Source organism: Aegilops tauschii, chromosome 7 (genome assembly GCF_002575655.3).
Source record: "Aegilops tauschii subsp. strangulata cultivar AL8/78 chromosome 7, Aet v6.0, whole genome shotgun sequence".
NCBI lineage: Eukaryota > Viridiplantae > Streptophyta > Magnoliopsida > Poales > Poaceae > Aegilops > Aegilops tauschii.
The window spans coordinates 497211172-497229518 of record NC_053041.3 but is presented as its reverse complement, the minus strand read 5'-3'; the positions used below and the strand labels follow the sequence as shown (position 1 = coordinate 497229518).

At 55.1% G+C, this 18347-nt stretch overlaps 1 protein-coding gene and 1 pseudogene across 1 annotated transcript; both read right to left on the bottom strand.

Moving 5' to 3' along the window:
* Positions 1–2824: 2824 nt before the first annotated feature.
* On the bottom strand, positions 2825–5206 carry LOC109733572 (uncharacterized; annotated as a pseudogene).
* A 12322-nt stretch (positions 5207–17528) lies between these two features.
* Positions 17529–17993, bottom strand: LOC109733571 (uncharacterized). The gene has a single exon (XM_020292794.1). It carries the CDS (start codon positions 17991–17993, stop codon positions 17529–17531), a length of 465 nt encoding a protein of 154 aa, XP_020148383.1.
* Positions 17994–18347: the final 354 nt, after the last annotated feature.

Genomic DNA, 18347 nt, shown 5'->3' with positions numbered 1-18347 from the left:
TTAGAGGGGAAGTCTCCCCCACCTCTTCAAGAGTCTTCTCCGAGTCCACCTCCTCTTCCCCCTCCCCACGGGACTTGTCAGAGGACACCTCCACCGGTTTTGGCGCCGCAGGAGCCCCCGGGAGCGCCGGCGGCACTAGCCCGTGCGCGTCAAAGGTCAGCCTGGAGGCGACGAATTCCTCCCGGTCCCTGCGTTGGAACAGGGGAACGAAGGCGCTTGGTGGGTACTCCTGGTTGTCCCTAACTATGAGGCGCAGAACAGCGGCCAATTCATCGTCACGCAGGGCCCCCGGCCTCAGGCGGGTCTTGTTTCCCTCTTCTTCAAGCTCCCACAGGGGGCGTGCGCGCACCTGGAGCGGGGCAACTCACAGCGTCAAGAACTCCCTCAGGAGCATGATCCCCGTCACCTTGGCCGCCCTCGCGTTGCCTGGCTTCAAATCGGTCATCATCTGCCCCAACACTAACGATGCCCGCTCATCGGCAAGCTCTGCCTTGGGCCACCCCCGTTGGAAGAGGGCGCCACCGTAGGCAACACCAGATGCGGATCGGCGCGCTTGGCGTCCATCATGACCCATTTGGATCGAATGTTGTCGGCCCTCTTCCCGGTGCTCGAGATCGAGTTGGCCTTGCCGGATGCGATGAAGTTAGCGCATCCGTAGATGTGCCCCTCGCTGACACGGAGGAAGAAGAAATGGCGCAGGAGCGCCACGGATGGCATCACGCCCAGGTACGCCTCATAGTAGTAGGCGAAGATGGACAGGAGGAGGACAGAGTTGGGATGGAGATGCAACGCCTGCAGCCCGTAGTGGTCAAGGACTTCATAAAAGAAATCGGAGAAGGGAGGAACCAACCCGACAGCAACACTGCTCGAGAAGAAGGGGAAGAAGGTGCTTTCCTCAGGCTCCGGCACGTCGGAGGCAAGCCGGAGCTCGGTCTCCCCCCACTCATTGCTCTCACCCGCCGTCAGCAGGCGCACGGAGGCGAGGCTCTTCTCCGTGACGGTGGGCGCCTCAAGGGCCGGCTCATACCAAGCCGGTGCTGAGGAAGTGCTGACTTTGCGCGGCGCCATGGATCGCAGATGCAGGATGAGATTTGAATGGATCTGGAAGTAGCGGTTGCGAGGAGCGAGAAAGGGGATCTGAAGCGAGGCGAGGAAGAAGCAATGAAGGCAAGTGCTGCTTGCACCAGCATTTTGTCAGGTCAAGCAGTTGTCGAGGCAGCATGGGGAAGTGGAGACGCCCACGTCCAATCAACCGCCACGCGTTAACCGAGGCCGCAGACTTTTGGGGCCCGCGGTGCTCCGTACTTGACCCTTGGCTTCGCCGCGAAGCCAAGCCCGAGTGCACCTTGGGCCCGGGGGCTACTGTCGGCGTTCTGGGAACAGGGGTCCACAGACTTGCCTGCCTGCGGCCCACGGTGTGGCTAAGCCAGCAGGCCGTACGGCCCATCTTCATCAACAAGGCATCCAAGACCCTCGTGAGGGGCCAGGCCTCGCGAGGCGGACGACGCAAGACCTCCTCAGGAGTGGCCTAGTCAGGCAGGCTCACGAGGAGCGGAGATATCAAGGCGGGGCAAACCTCACGAGGCTCTCGTGACGTGAGCCATGATGATCGACACCAGGCGGGCGCCAGGCAGGCGCCAGCGCGCGCAGCATCCTTGATTCCTCTTTGGTGCTAAGGAAGCAGGCGCAGGCGAGGAGTACCGAGGCATCAGGCAAAGGTTGCTATATCGGTGCAACGAGACCAAGACCAGAAGGACGGGAAGACGGAGGTCGTCGTGGAGCCCAAGACGGCGTCACCACCAGAGCCTTTTGCAGGGGAAGACCACTTTTGTCAGGATAGCTTGTACTAGCTGTCCCCCTTTAAATTTGCCCGCCGTTGTCGGCTCCCTTCCCGCTCAATATTTGGGAAGAGGACCAGGGCCTATATAAGTAGAGCTAGCCACCACAGTAGGGGGGATCGAGCAGTTCATCCAGCTCTCACTTGCTAAGACACCAAGCACAAGAACACCTCAACCTCAGGAGGCTGTTCTTCCCTCTGTACTATTCATCATCAGTCCAAGAGGCAATCCACCACCACCACACTGGAGTAGGGTATTACACCACAACGGTGGCCCGAACTAGTATAAATCGCGTGTCTTTCCGTGCCGTGAGTTCGTCGAGTTCGTCCGCAAGATCTTAGCGAGCTAGGGCGTAGATCGGTAGGAGGGAAAGACTTCGCGCGCACCCCAGTGTTCGAACCTTAAGGGTTTGCCGGAACCCCACATCCGATAGCGGCCGAGCGGCTCGAAGCCTGGAAGGGTGTCGCGGCACGGGCTGGCTTCAGGGCAACGCCGGAATTCGTCAAGGCGTGGTACCCTGGCATGAACTTGGACCAGCTAGCTACGTTCCGCCAGGAGGCGGGCCCGGAGTTGGAGGCGGCACCCGAGGCGATCGTCAAGCGTGCGGCCGTTCTTGCCTACTACGGCGACGTTGGCGTCTTCATCCCGGAGCGGGCGGAAGACGGCACTGAGCTGCTGCCCTCTTGGTTTGGGCTGAACCCGGACGAGGGGGAGGACCCGGTGGAGGAGATCGCCTCCAGCGATGAAGGCACGGAGGAGAGCGAGGACGAGGAAGGCAATGACGTCGCATCAGACGGCGGAGCAACCAGCCGGACTCAGCCCGACCCAGCCTCAGCCAGGGATCCGCGGGAGACCACGTCAACTGCCGCCGACGCCGACCAGGCCGAGCCCCGCCAGCCGGAAGCCCCACCAGCCGGTGCCTCAGCCACCGCCGACCTGTCCGAGCAGCCCGCCGCAAACTTCGGCCTAGGCGGTCTTTTATCTTCTTAACTTCTCTGTCTTGTAGTTAAGAACAAATTAAACATGCATAGTTCCACCCACTAGGGTGTATTTCAAAACTCTGATGAATGCTGGCCTTGGGCCTTTTGCAATGTAAATAATTTATTTTCACATGCTTGTGTCTTTGCCGGGCTCTGGCTCGGTTTTGCCTTTGCTTTTCTTGGCTTTTTATTTTGCCGTGTTCATCTGGCCGCCGCCCTGCCAACCGGACAGTCGCGCTGCGGTCTGTGGCCGGGTCAGGGACTTGGCCGTTTAGAATAGGCAAGTTACTTTAGCCGCATAGAGCGTAGCTAGTCGAGCGAGAAGCCGGCCGGCCAGCTGCTCGGTAGCCGGACGGGTGAGGCGAGGAGCCAACTTGGCCTATATTGGCATTCTTCCTTAGTCGTTTTTCGTGTGGAAAGCGTTTCTAGCCTTTAGCTCTTGCCAGCCGGACAGTCGCGCTGTGAGCTGTAGCTGAGGTGAAGAGAGGGCTTTGGCGTCGGCACACTACTTAGCCGACTTCGGGTGGTGCCAACTTAGGTCAAGGCGGCGAGCTCCCAGGCCGGCTGACCGGACCCGGACAGGGCGGAAGAATGAAAGAACACATTCATAGGCGAAGCTTATCATGTAGATAAAAAGGCAGCCCCCGAGTGCGCCTCGGGGGACCTGTTGTCTTTTCTTAATACAAAAGGTAGCGTGGTACATACACTGCATCAACTGTAAAATGGGCGGAGAAGGTTCGCATTCCACGGATGCTCCGTCTCTTGGCCGGCATTGTCCCTCTTGCGAGCCCTGGGCTTTTGTGCGTCGATGAGGTAGTAGGAGTCATTGCCCAGGGCCTTGCTGATGATGAAAGGACCCTCCCAAGGAGCCGAGAGCTTGTGCTGGCTGGCTGTTTGCTGGATCAGCCGGAGCACAAGGTCGCCCTCACGGAAAGCACGCGGCTTGATCTTCTTGTTGTGGTAGTGACGCAGGCTCTGCTGGTAGATGGCGGTCCGGCTAAGTGCTAGCAGCCAGGCCTCTTCTAGCAAATCGATGACGTCTTCTCGTGCCTCCTTGGCTTCTGCCTCCGTGTACATGGTGACACGAGGCGAGTCGAACCCAATGTCAGTTGGGATGACAGCCTCGGCACCGTACACGAGGAAGAAGGGTGTGAAGCCGGTTGATCGGTTCGGCGTAGTCCAGAGACTCCAAAGGACAGCCGGCAGCTCCTTGATCTAGTAGCCGGCCGAGCGCTCCAGACGCTCGACCAACCGGGGCTTGATGCCGGATAGGATGAGGCCGTTTGCTCGCTCCACCTGGCCGTTTGACTGCGGATGGGCAACGGACGCGAGGTCCAGTCGGATGCCCTGCGTCGCGCAGAAATGGGCCAAGGCGCCTTTGGCGAAGTTCGTGCCGTTGTTGGTGATTATGCTGTGCGGGATGCCATACCGAATGGTGATATCCGCAATGAATGTGATGGCGGTCGGACCATTCAGTTCTTGATTGGCTTCGCCTCAATCCACTGTGAATTTGTCCACGGCAACCAGCAGATGGGTCATGCCGCCGCGTGCTGTCTTGAATGGGCCCACCATGTCCAACCCTCACATGGCAAATGGCCAAGTGAGGGGGATGGTCTTGAGTGTCGAGGCCGACAGGTGTTGCTTGGAGCTGAAGCGCTGGCACCCCTTGCACTTGCGGACCAACTCCTTGGTGTCGTCCAAAGCAGTCGGCCAGAAAAAGCCATGGCGGAAAGCTTTGGCAACAAGGGCTCTGGAGGCGGCATGGTGGCCACATTCGCCTTGATGAATATCCCTGAGGATAGAAATGCCCTTCTCTGGCTGTACGCAGCGCTAGAAGAGACCATTCACACTGCGCCTAACGAGCTCTCTGTTGACTATCGTGTATGTTGTCGCCCGGCGTTGCACCTGCCGGGCCAAGATCTTGTCGGCTGGTAGCTCTTGGCTCACTAGAAAGTTGAGGATGGGATGCGCCCAAGATGGAGCTTCTACCACCGTCATGACAACAACCGGTACCAGGGTGGCCGGGTTGGGAGGCGGCGGGTCGGAGCTGGCCGCTGCTTGTTGCATCGTTGAAGTCCCTGGGCCGGGTTTGGGTGTTGCAGCCCCCAGGCCGCCTGCGGAAGTCCTCGGGCCGGCTACTAAAGTCCTCGAGCCGGATCCGGCTGCTCCAGGGTCAGCCGGCACGAAGATGGACTCTGATTCCGGCGAAGGCTTGATGGACGGCTTGCGCGTGCACTCGGGGGAGACGCTGGCTGGTATGGCCTGCCGGGTGGAGCCGATCTGTGCCAGGGCGTCAACTGCTTCATTGTCGGCCCGTGGCACATGGAGGAACTTGCACCCGTCGAAGTGCCCACTAATCTGTTGGACGAGGAACCGGTAGCTCTCCATGTTGGCGTCCTTGGCGTCCCAGTCGCCGGAAGACTATTGGACCACCAAGTCCGAGTCGCCATAGCACAGAATCCGGCGGATGCCGATCTCCTTGGCTAGCTGGAGCCCGTGGATGAGTGCCTCGTACTCGGCCATGTTGTTGGAGGCGGCAAAGTGGATCTGCAGCGTGTACTTGAGCTTGTCGCCTTTGGGAGAGGTGAGGACGATGCCGACTCCCAAACCGGTGCGCATCTTCGATCCATCAAAGTGCATCCGCCAATGAGTGGAATCCGGCGCTCGCGGTAGGTACTGGGTCTCGGCCCAGTCGACTAGGAAGTCGGCCAGCGCTTGGGACTTGATGGCGGTGCGGGGCTGGTGGAGGATGGTGTGGGGAGCTAGCTCAATGGCCCACTTGGCCACCCGGCTTGAGGCGTCTCTGTTTCCCATGATCTCGGCAAGGGGGGCAGTGCAGACGACCGTGATGGTGTGCTCCTGAAAGTACTGCTTCAGCTTCTTGGCAGCGAAGTACAAGCCGTAGCACATCTTCTGATAGTGGGGGTAGTTCTTCTTAGAGGCGAACAGCACCTCGCACAGGTAGTAGACCAGCCTCTGGACCGGCTAGGCCTTGCCATCTTCTGGGCGCTCGACAATGATCATGGTGCTGACGACTCGGCTGGTAGCTGCGATGTAGAGGAACATGGGCTCTTTAGCAGCCGGAGGGGCCAGAACAGGTGGCGTGGACAGCATGCGCTTGGGCTGGAGGAAGGCCTCGTCCGCCTGGTCAGTCCACTCGAAGCATGTGGTCTTCTTCATCAACTGGTACAAGGGTAGGGCCTTCTCACCCAGCCGGCTGATGAACCGGCTGAGGGATGCTAGGCACCCGGTGAACTTCTGGACGTCTCGCAACCGGGTCGGCTTCTTCATTCGCTCGATGGCCTTGATCTTCACGGGGTTGCACTCGATCCCGCACTCAGAAACAAGGAAGCCAAGGAGCTGGTCGGCTGGTACTCCGAAGACTGATAACCCACAAGTATAGGGGATCGCAACAGTTTTCGAGGGTAGAGTATTCAACCCAAATTTATAGATTCGGCACAAGGGGGCCAAAGAATATTTGCAAGTATTAGCAGCTGAGTTGTCAATTCAACCACACCTGGAGATTAATTATCTGCAGCAAAGTGATCAGTAGCAAAGTAGTGTGATAGTTTTGATAATAGTAGCAGCAGCAATAGTAACGGTAACAGTGATAGCAGTAGTTTTGTGACAAGTGCAACAGTGACGATAGCAGTAGTAACTTAGCAAGAACAATATAAGATAAATTCGTAGGCATTGGATCGGTAATTTTTTGGATGATATTCATCATGTGACAGTCATAACCTAGGGTGATATGGCACTAGCTCTAGTTCATAAATATATTGTAGGCGTGTATTCCGTAAATAGTCATACGTGCTTATGGAAAGAACTTGCATGACATCTTTTGTCCTACCCTCCCGTGGCAGCGGGATCCAATTGGAAACTAAGGGATATTAAGGCCTCCTTTTAATAGAGAACCGGAACTACGCATTAACACAAGGTGAATACATGAACTCCTCAAACTACGGTCATCACCGGGAGTGGTCCCAACTATTGTCACTCCGGGGTTGCCAGATCATAACACGTAGTAGGTGACTATAACTTGCAAGATCGGATCTAGAACATGGATATAATGGTAATAACACAAACGGTTCAGATCTGAAATCATGGCACCCGGGCCCAAAGTGACAAGCATTAAGCATGGCAAACTCATAGCAACATCAATCTCAGAATAGAGTGGATACTAGGGATCAAGCCCTATCAAAACTAACTCGATTACATGATGAATCTCATCCAACTCTTCACCGACCAGGGAGCCTAGCTACGAAGGAATTACTCACTCACAGTGGGGAGCATCATGGAATTGGTGATGGAGAAGGGTTGGTGATGACAAAGAACAAAGATCCCCCTCTCCGGAGCCCCAAACGGACTCCAGATCTGGCCTCCCGATGAAGAACAGGAGGCGACGGCAGCTCCGTCTCGGGGATCGCGATAATTCTTTCTCCCTGATTTTTTCTAGAAAAATAGGATTTTATAGCGTCGGTTTCAGGGTCTGCGGGGCCACCAAGTGGGGACAACCCACCTGTGTGCGCCTGGGGGGGCAGGCGCGCCCTGGTGGGTGAGGGAGTCCTGGACTAAGGGGTCCTCGGGCGTCCGGCCTATTATCAATGGGCCGGACCGGTGGGCTGTGAAGACATGAAGGCCGAAGACTGTACCCATGTCTGGATAGGACTCTCCTTGGCATGGAAGGAAAGCTTGGCGACCAACTATGAAGATTCCTTCTTATATAACCGACTCTATGTAACACTAGATCCCCCCCGGTGTCTATATAAATCGGAGGGTGTAGTCCGGAAAGGACATACTCATTACCATAGTCATACAGGCTAGGCTTCTAGGGTTTAGCCATTACGATCTCGTGGTAGATCAACTCTTGTAATACTCATATTCATCAAGATAAATCAAGCAGGAAGTAGGGTATTACCTCCATAGAGAGGGCCCGAACCTAGCTAAACATCGTGTCCCCTGTCTCCTGTAACCATCGACCTTAGACGCAGAGTTCGGGACCCCCTACCCGATATCCGCCGGTTTTGACACCGACATTGGTGCTTTCATTGAGAGTTCCACCGTGCCGTTGACGAAAGGTTCGATGGCCCCTTCAATCGTCAATAGTGACGCTGTCCAAGGAGGAACCTTCCTCCCCGGACAGATCTTCGTATTCGGCGGCTTCGTACTGCGGGCCAACTTGCTTGGCCATCTGGAGAAGATCGACAGCTACGCCCCTTGCCATCAGGTCAGATTCGGAAGCTTGAACTATGTCGCAGACATCCGTGGAGACTTGATCATCGACGGATTTTAGACCACGGCGATCGCTCCCCCTCGCTCCGATGAACATGACTTAAATCTGTCATCGGACCACATCCAGGAGATGGTTCCTGTTGCTGCAACGGCCTTAAATCCGGAGCAGATTGCGCCATCCGAGGCCACAGAGTCCGCGGCGTTGGAGCCACACTCAGACTCGACACCTTGCAATATTTGCGTCAACGGAACTCCGGACTCGTCTCTGGCTATAAGTTCCGAACCACTGACGCCTGCGGACACCGAGCTGGATCGGTTATCGATTTTCGAATTCGGCACTGCGGACATCTTCCAACACTCGCCCCTGGGCAACGTGCTAAACTCGTTGAAAAACCTGTCCTTGGTGGGGGACTCACAGCCGAACTATGTCCGGTTCGAACTAGGGGCTAACGACGGAGAATTTTTCTTCCCACCCGCCACCCACTTCATAGCCACTGTCGAGGACTTAACCGGCATGCTTGATTACGGCTCCAAAGACATCGACAGCATGGACGACGATGACGATGAGGAGCAGGGTCAAAACCCGCCATTTACTGGGCGATGGACGACCACTTCCTCATACGATGTGTACATGGTTGATACACCTAAAAAAGATGATGACGATGACAAAGAAGATCCAGTTGACAATAAACCTCCTGAGACACAGTCCAAGCGCCGGCGCCCTAAACGCCGTTCTAAGTCACGTCGGTTGAAAGATAGCAACACTGGCATCGGAGAAAATAGTACTCCAGACGACACCGAAAACAATGAAGACCCTATTGGAGCAACATCCGAACAGGAGGAACAAGACAACGGGCAAGTTAACCCTGATAAACAGGCCATGCCCAATGAGCCGGATGACGATAGCTATCGTCCTCTCTCCAAGGAGGACGAGAGCCTCGGCAGCGAGGATTTCATCGTGCCTGAGGCACCCCTCGAGCAGGAGTGCTTCAAGCGCCAGCTAATAGCCACTGCAAGAAGCCTGAAGCAGAAGTAGCAGCAGCTTCAAGCTGATCAAGACCTACTCATCGACAGATGGACTGATGTCCTGGCAGCCGAAGAATACGGCCTCAAGCGTCCAGCCAAGAGTTACCCGAAGCGCATACTGCTACCTCAGTTCGATGAGGAGGCGCCGGAGCCATACCTCCCCCGCGTAATGCGGAACGACCACCGCGAGGTCGAGACAGTGCGGCGGACCGACCACCCCACGGTCGGGACAAAACGGCAACTCATGTCGAACAGCAGCCCGCCCCACCGCCTCACAAAAACAGAGACAAAACAGCTCGGGACTATACATACGACCTTCGGCAGGACCTGGACAATAGAGCGGGACACACCAGATCAATCTACGGATCGCGAGGACGCTTTTTGACTCGGGGTGACGGCTACCTATTCGGACGCGACAAACCTAGTCACGCCTGGGCCGATAACCGCAGGCGGACTTCATCGGAGGTGCGCCACGACGCGGCCCGATATAGAGGCGCCGCACACCCTCTTTGCTTCATAGATGAAGTACTGGATCATGAATTCCCCGAGGGGTTCAAGCCCGTCAATATTGAATCATATGACGGAACAACCGATCCCGCAGTATGGATCAAAGATTTTATTCTCCACATCCATATGGCCCGAGGAGACGATCTCCACGCCATCAAATACCTCCCACTAAAACTGAAAGGACCAGCTAGACATTGGTTAAATAGCCTGCCCGAAAATTTCATTGGCAGCTAGGAGGACTTGGAAGAAGCTTTTCTTGACAACTTCCAAGGCACTTGTGTCCGGCCACCAGACGCCGATGACTTAAGTAATATAGTTCAACAACCTGGAGAATCTGCCAGAAAATTCTGGACTAGGTTCCTAACCAAAAAGAACCAGATCGTTGACTGTCGTGATGCCGAAGCCCTAGCGGCCTTCAAAAACAGCATCCATGACGAGTGGCTCGCCCGCCACCTCGGCCAAGAAAAGCCGAAATCCATGGCAGCCCTCACGGCACTCATGACCCGCTTTTGCGCGGGTGAGGATAGCTGGCTGGCTCGTAGTAAAAACACAGCCAGCGAGGCAGGCCCCTCCGAGGCCAAAAACAGCACTGGCAAGCTCCCGCACAACAGACACAAACGCCGAAGCAATGGCGATAACACCGATGACACTATAGTTAACGCCGGATTCAACTTCTCCAAGTCCGGTCAGCGGAAGAAGCCCTACAAAAGGAATAGTGAGGGACCATCCAGCTTGGACCGCATACTCGACCATCCGTGCCAAATACATGGCACCCCAGACAAACAAGCCAATCATACCAACAGAGATTGTTGGGTTTTTAAACAGGCTGGCAAGTTAAATGCCGATAACAAGGAAAAGGGATCACAAAGTGAGGACGATGACGAAGAGCCCCGGCAGCCGAACACTGGGGGGCATAAGAAATTTCCCCCTCAAGTGAAAACGGTGAACATGATATACGCTACACACATCCCCAAAAGGGAGCGCAAGCGCGCACTCAGGGACGTCTACGCGGTAGAGCCAGTTGTCCCAAAATTCAACCCGTGATCGTCATTCCCGATCACCTTCCATCGTCGAAATCATCCAACTAGTATCCGCCATGGCGGTTCGGCCGCACTGGTCCTCGACCCAATCATCGACGGATTTCACCTAACACGAGTCATAATGGACGGGGGTAGTAGCCTCAACCTGCTCTATCAGGATACAATGTGCAAAATGGGCATTAATCCCTCACGAAGCAAACCCACAAAGACTACCTTTAAAGGAGTCATACCAGGCGTAGAGGCCCGTTGTACGGGCTCAATCACGCTGGCAGTGGTCTTTGGTTCCTCGGACAACTTCCGAAGCGAAGAGCTAATCTTCGATATCGTCCCCTTCCGCAGCGGCTACCACGCACTGCTCGGACGAACCGCGTTTGCAAGATTTAACGTGGTACCACACTATGCTTATCTCAAGCTCAAGATGCCCGGTCCACGCGGCGTCATAACAGTCAATGGAAACACAGAACGCTCCCTCCGTACAGAAGAGCACACCACCGCCCTGGCACCAGAGGTACAGAGCGGCCTCCTCAAGCAGCACTCAGGGACATCATTAAGAGGGTCCGGACTGCACTGCAACAGGACAGCTCGGCTCGTCAAGAGCTTGATTAGCAATTCGGCCTCCGTCCCAGTCCCGACGAGGAAGTGGCACTCGTACCGCGCGTACATAATTACGCACTCAAAATTCCATGCGCATTGACGAAGGCTCAGCTAGCTTGTGATACACAGTTCGGCTAGACCGATCCCGGACTCACATATACCTTCACTATTTCCTTTTCCCTTGTTAGGTTTTACACAGGCCTCCTTCGAGGGCCCGATTGCTGGTCCTGTCCAAGGACAAGTACACCAGAATGGCACGAAGCACAGGCGTACAGGAGAAGCCCTAGAGGACAATCCAACGATCACTCTACCCGTTTTTCAATACCCAAATGCAGCTCTCCTTTGGTTACGGCATGTTAAATAGTCGGTTGCTTCTCGCACTATTTGTATAAATGCGCTTTGACGCATTAACCCAACTATAATGGAAACAGTTCACGGCCCAAGTCATGGGGCCCCAGATATTACCTCTACTCTTTTTCTGTTTTCCTTTGCCATTAATTTACTTATATTCTCGCACCCGTGCACTTTGGCATGTTTCATATTCGCCGGGGTCTCCCCATCGCCCCATAACACGGCAAAAAAGTCCGAACACTTCTCATAGATAAGTTCGGCACCCCGAATTTAGCATTATATGCATTGGCTCCGAATCATGTCTTTGGTCAATAGTTGGGTTGCCCGGCTCCTGTGCTTGCTACCCTACGTTCCGCTACATCGGCTAGGGTAGTAAAGGGAGAACTACTACGATTATGCCCTGGTCTAAACCGGATGAGCACCTCAGTAGAGAAAGCCAAAAACTGACTGCCATGATGTGGCGAGAGCCGGTCAGCTGTTCGGAGGTCACAAATCGTTGGAGATTTTTTCCGCATTCCGCGAAGGATCAGTACTTCCCGATCAGACGCTGACAGCACTCTTGTTCGTATACTAGGGGCTGCGCCCATGTTTTATTATAAAACTCCTATGGCTAAGTGAGGGTGTTTAAGCCGCATAGTCTGATTGACTGGTTCGTTGCGCTAAACAACTCCTTCAAGGACCATATAATTGGATAAAGATTGTTTGGATTCCATCCCGAACACCTTCGTACTACCTATGTGAGGGTAGAAGCCGACGACTGGCCAACCCTCAGATTCATACAACACGGCCGCACAGGAGGAAACAATTAAAACATAACAAACATTATATTACAAACCGGCTTTGTTTTTATCATACAAGGCAAGGACAAAACACGAGTGTATTCATTCGAAAACAATGTCCTGCCCGCACTGTGCTACTGCAAGTCGAGATCCTTCTAGGACATCCGCAAAATATCGCTCGGGTGTGCGGTGCTCCTTGCCCTCTGGCGGCCCTCTGGCCACCTCGACGGTGTCCATCTTCGCCCACCACATCTTGCAACGGGCAAAGGCCATGCGGGCACCTTCAATGCAGACTGATCGCTTGACGATGTCTAGCCGCGGACAGGCCTCCACCACCCGCTTCACGATGCCAAAATAACTGCTAGGTATAGCTTCGGCTGGCCACAGCCGGATTATTAAATCCTCCATGGCCAGTTCAGCCACCCTGTGCAGCTCGACCAACTGCTTCAGTTGATCGACAAAGGGCACCAGATGTTCTGGCACAGCATACTGCGACCAGAATAGCTTCTCCGTGGAATTCCCTTCTCTGGCTCGGAAGAACTCTGCAGCATCAGACACGCTGCATGGTAAATCCACAAAAGCCCCTGGGCAACTCCAAATCCGGGTTAGTAAAAGGTACTTCCTCTCCGCATACTTGCTTTGCATGCTAAAATCCTTACCCGCTGCGATCTTCTTGGCCTCCTGGATCTCCTGGAGAGCGTCCCGGGCCTCATTCCTTGCGGTCTCCGTGCTCTGGCGAGCCTTGGTAAGTTCGGTCTCTTGAACCGACGCCTCGCGCTCCAAGGCTTCGCACTTCTTCACCACGTCCTGGAGCTCCTGCTGGACCTTGCTAACCCGGGCCTTGAGCTTCTTACGGGCGGCTTGCTACTGGACAGCCTTCCCCTCGGCTACGGCCAGGGCATTTTTCAGGGCCTCGATCTCGGTCGCTGCCCCTACACATATTATGACACTCTGGTCAATAACCACCACTTATTCTTTCCGAATACACAGCAAGTCGTTACTCACCTTGCTTGTCCTGGAGCCGAATCTTCACCTCGCCGAGCTCGTTCTCGGTCCGCTCCAGCCTCTGCTTCAGTTCAGAGACTTCGGCAGCATGCGAGATTGCGGCCAATAGCGACGCCTGCTTATTCATACATATTAAGTTAGTCTCCTACAACAAAGGACTAATCCTCCGTCCGGTCCCTCTTTCCGAACAGCGGACAGTGTCTTAGGGGCTACTGTCTGCATGGGGTTTTTCTCTTTCTACATCGCTTACCTCAAAACCTATCAACAGGTTGTTGCAGGCCTCGTTTAGTCTGCTCTTGGCAGACTGAACCTTCTCGATCACCGTCCCCATAAGGACACGGTGCTCGTCCACAATGGAGGCACCTCGTAGCGCCTCCATCAGGTTATCCGGTGCCCCTGGTTGGACAGGGACAACCGGTGGAATTGGCGCACCCCCCTCCTTCGAAAGAGGCTGCTCGCCTGATTCTGGAGTTGTATTGGTCTCCGGAATTGTATTCGGCTGTGGGCCGAACTGAATATGGCCCCCCTCGCCAGTCTCCATGGGGATTCGATCCCCCATGTGTCCGGCAGCGGAGGTCTCGCCTTGTGGCGCCTCTTGGACAGCGTCCTCGGCCCCTCCCCAGCTCGGAGCGGTCCTCCGAGACAACACTTCGGTGTCATCCTTGGCATTTCTGCCGGATCCAACGAACCTCCAGATGAGGATCGCTGGATGCTGTTGCGAGCCGGACTGCAATAGCACAATTAACCACTTCAAAACGATAAAGAGGAAAGGTCGGATATGCGAGTATACGTGAGTCATGGTACTTACGATGCGGCATGGGGCTTAGTGCGGGGGTGTCATTCCAGACTGCTGTCAACGTCCCTGGCGGTCGCGCCCTTCCACTTCTTGGGCGTTTCCGCCTCCAGATGCGCGGAAGCCCCCCTTTTCTTCTTTCCCCCCTTAGGGGGAGGGTTCTTCTCCTCCTCCTCCTCCTCCTCTTACTCGTCGTCGTCCTCAGGGACGGAGGAATGGGCTTCTTCGTCTTCGGACGTCACGTCCGAAGTACCCTTGCGACGGGGGCCACTTTTGGCCCCCTTGGCCTTTTTCTTGGCCTTCTTCTCTGGCGCCTTATAGGGTGCCGGCACCAGCATCTTTGCCAGGCGCGGGATGACCGGTTCTTCAGGAAGCGGAGCCAGACACTGGATCCGCTTCGCCCTCTCCATCCAGTCCTGAAAGAGCAATGATAAAAGCTCAGACATAATCCTCGAAACAAACAAGTAGGGGATACGTTAAAAATAACATACCTCACTGGCGGGGTGTTTAATGTCGTGCCCACGGTCTGAATCTGTGGCTGGCGGTTTCTCGTTGCCCTTAAAGAGCAACTTCCAGGCATCTTCGTGGGTGGTTTCGAAGAGCCTCACCAGGGTTTGATGCTTCTTCGGATTAAAATCCCACAGAGGGCGACTTCTGCACTGACACGGGAGGATCCAGCGAACTAGCATCACCTGGATTACATCAACAAGCTTGACGTCCTTGTTTATCATGCTTTGGACGCGCGTCTGCAACGCTATCAGCTCATCGGGCAAACACCAGTTCGGACTCTTCTCTACCCAGGAGGTGAGTCGCATGGGAGCGCCGGAGCGGAATTCGGTGGCTGCGGCCCAGGTGGTGCCGCGGGGTTCTGTGATGTAGAACCACTGTTTCTGCCACTCCTTTACTATATCCACAAAAGTGCCTTTCGGCCAGGAGACGTTGGACAGCTTACTCACCATGGCTCCTCCGCACTTTGTGTGCTGGCCATCCACCACCTTCGACTTCACGTTGAAGACTTTGAGCCACAGCCCGAAGTGGGGTTGGATGCGGAGGAAGGCCTCACACACAACGATAAACGCCGAGATGTTGAGGAAGGAGTTCGGGGACAGATTGTGGAAATCTACCCCGTAATAATACATCAGCCCATGGACGAAAGGGTGGAGTGGGTACCCTAGTCCGCGGAAGAAATGAGGGACGAATACCACCCTCTCGTTGGGCTTCGGCGTGGGGACGACTTGTCCCTTGGCCGGAAGACGGTGGGCGATTTCCTTCGCCAAATATCCGGCCGCCCGAAGCTCAGTAATGTCCTCCTCCCTGACGGAGGAGACCATCCACTTGCCCTGACCTCCGGATCAGGACATCGTTGAGTGCTAGCTCGAGTGGAAAGGAGATGAGAACTTGGGCGCTAGAGCTCAAGATTGGAAGGGCGGAGATAGAGAGAAGGCGTGGGAGAGTAAGAGGGAATCCTTATCCCCTTATAAAGGCAGTGAATGTTGAATGCCTCCCCACTCACCTTAGAACTCGCCTATTCCCAAGGGCTGTGTAAATGGCACGGTTGGGTTACCCATACCCGCATTGATGAGAATCCCACAATAAGGGGCATGATCTCTGCTTTGACAAGACGTGCCAATAGCGACCGTGTCTCGGGACGTGGAGCGGCGGACACAGGACGGTCCGGAATTATGACCGGTTGGACGTGATGTCATGTTACAAAAATTTGTCAGCAGATTGGACTCGTATAAAATTATATTCTCTCTACGGTTGTGTATGGTGTGTGTGACAGGTTCGGATATTCTCATCGCATCCAAAGACTGTCTTGGAGTTTGGGAAGAGGGGAACCCGCCTTGCAATGCCGAAGACAATCTGCGCGCTGGACTCCTCGTCATTGAAGCCAGGTTCAGGGGCTACTGAAGGAGTCCTGGACTAAGGGGTCCTCGGGCGTCCGGCCAATTATCAATGGGCTGGACTGGTGGGCTGTGAAGACATGAAGGCCGAAGACTGTACCCGTGTCCGGATAGGAATCTCCTTGGCGTGGAAGGCAAGCTTGGCGACCAACTACGAAGATTCCTTCTTATGTAACCGACTCTATGTAACCCTAGATCCCCCCGGTGTCTATATAAACCGGAGGGTGTAGTCCGGAAAGGACATACTCATTACCATAGTCATACAGGCTAGGCTTCTAGTCTCGTGGTAGATCAACTCTTGTAATACTCATATTCATCAAGATCAATCAAGCAGGAAGTAGGGTATTACTTCCATAGAGAGGGCCCGAACCTGGGTAAACACCGTGTCCCCTGTCTCCTGTAACCATCGACCTTAGACGCACAGTTCGGGACCCCCTGCCCGAGATCCGCCGGTTTTGACACCGATAGTGGGTTTCCCCACCCAGGTGCCCCCCTCAGGTGACTCTTGGCTCCAGAAATTCTCTTTATTGGTATAAAAAATCCTCGCAAAGTTTCATTCCATTCCGAGAAATTTATTTCTGCACAAAAAACAACACCATGGTAGTTCTGCTGAAAACAGAGTCAGACCAGGGTTAGTTTCATCCAAATCATGCAAATTAGACTCCAAAGCAAGAGGAAAAGCGTTAGGAAAAGTAGATACGTTGGAGACGTATCAAAGACACACTTCTCCGAGTTGAGCTTGATCTGAAAGCGGCGCAGGTTGGCGAAGGTCTCCTTGAGATCCTCCAAAAGGTTGCCGCGCTTCTCCGTCTTCACCACAATATCGTCCACATAGACGTGGGCGTTTCTGCCGAGTTGCTTGAGGAGGCACTTCTTCATACAACACTGAAAGGTGGCGCCGGCATTCCTCAAACCGAACGTCATGGTGATGTAGCAGAAGGCGCCGAATGGTGTGATGAAGGCGGTCTTCAGCCGGTCGGCTAGGTCCATCTTGATCTAGTGGTAGCCGGAGTAGGCGTCCAAGAAGGATAGCAGCTCACAGCCGACCGTGGAGTCGATCGCCTGATCAATACGGGGCAAGGCAAAAGGGTCCTTGGGGCAGGCTTTGTTGAGGTTGGTGTAGTCGATACACATGCGCCACTTGTTGTTTTTCTTCAAAACGAGGACTGGGTTGGCAAGCCTGTCCGGGTAGAACACTTCCATGATGAAGCCGGCGATTTCTTCACTAACGATCCTTCTCTTCTCTTCTGATAGGCGGCGGAGGGGTTGCATGACTGGCTTTGCATCCGATCTCACATGCAGCTTGTGATCGGCGTACTCCCTCGGAACACCCGGCATGTCTTTGGGAGACCATGCAAAGATGTCCCGATTCTCACAGAGGAAGTCGACGAGCTCACTTTCCTATTTGCTGTCGAGGTGAGACCCCACGACAGCAAATCTCTCCGGGTGCACCGGGTCCAAGGCGATCTTCTTCATTTCCTAGGCCGGCTGGAAGGAGCCCTGGGCCTCCGCGTCCTTGGGGTCGGATGGTATGGCCGGCTGCTCGCTGGTCATTGCCACATCCCGGTCAAGGAGGCGCTTCTCTTCGGCGATGACGAGGGACTCGGCCAGCTGGGAGCTGGCAGCAGCGCACGTGAGCGACTTCTGGTAGTCGCCGGCAATGGTGATGATGCCCTTGGGACCCGGCATCTTCATCTTCAGGTACCCATAGTGCGGTGCCGCCATGAATTTGGCTAGAGCAGGCCTGCCCAAGAGCGCGTGGTAGGGGCTGTCCAGGTCAACCACGTCGAACCAGATTGGCTCGCGGTGGAAGTGGGTCTTGTCGCCGAACAGGACATCAATCTTGATCTTGCCGATTGGAGAGCAGGAAAGTCCGGGGACAATGCCGTGGAACACGGTTTGACTGGGCAGGAGTTGCTTTTCCTTGATGCCCAACTTCTCCATGGTGTCGCGGTAGAGGATGTTGATGCTGCTACCGCCGTCTATCAGGATCCGGGAGAAGCGGCAGGCCCGCCTCTCCGTTGAGAAGGTGGAGTCCAGCACCATTGCATAAGCGCCCAGCAAGGGCATCACGGCCAGGTGGTCGTCATGGCTCCAGATGATGGGCTTCTCGGACCAGTGCATGAATTGGGGGACCTCTGAGGCGACAGCATTCACCTCGCGGTGGTGCTAGCGCTGGCTGTGCTTGTCGTCGGCTTCACTGGTGAAGACGACATAGGTGGCATTGGCGTCGGGGAACTCATCTTGGAGCATGTCGACTGGGCGGGCCGCCTGCTGCTGAGGAGGCGGAGCCGCAGG

Excerpts from the sequence above, each read along its gene's own strand:
- LOC109733571 (XM_020292794.1), bottom strand. The coding sequence starts at position 17,993 with ATGGAGAAGTTGGGCATCAAGGAAAAGCAACTCCTGCCCAGTCAAACC.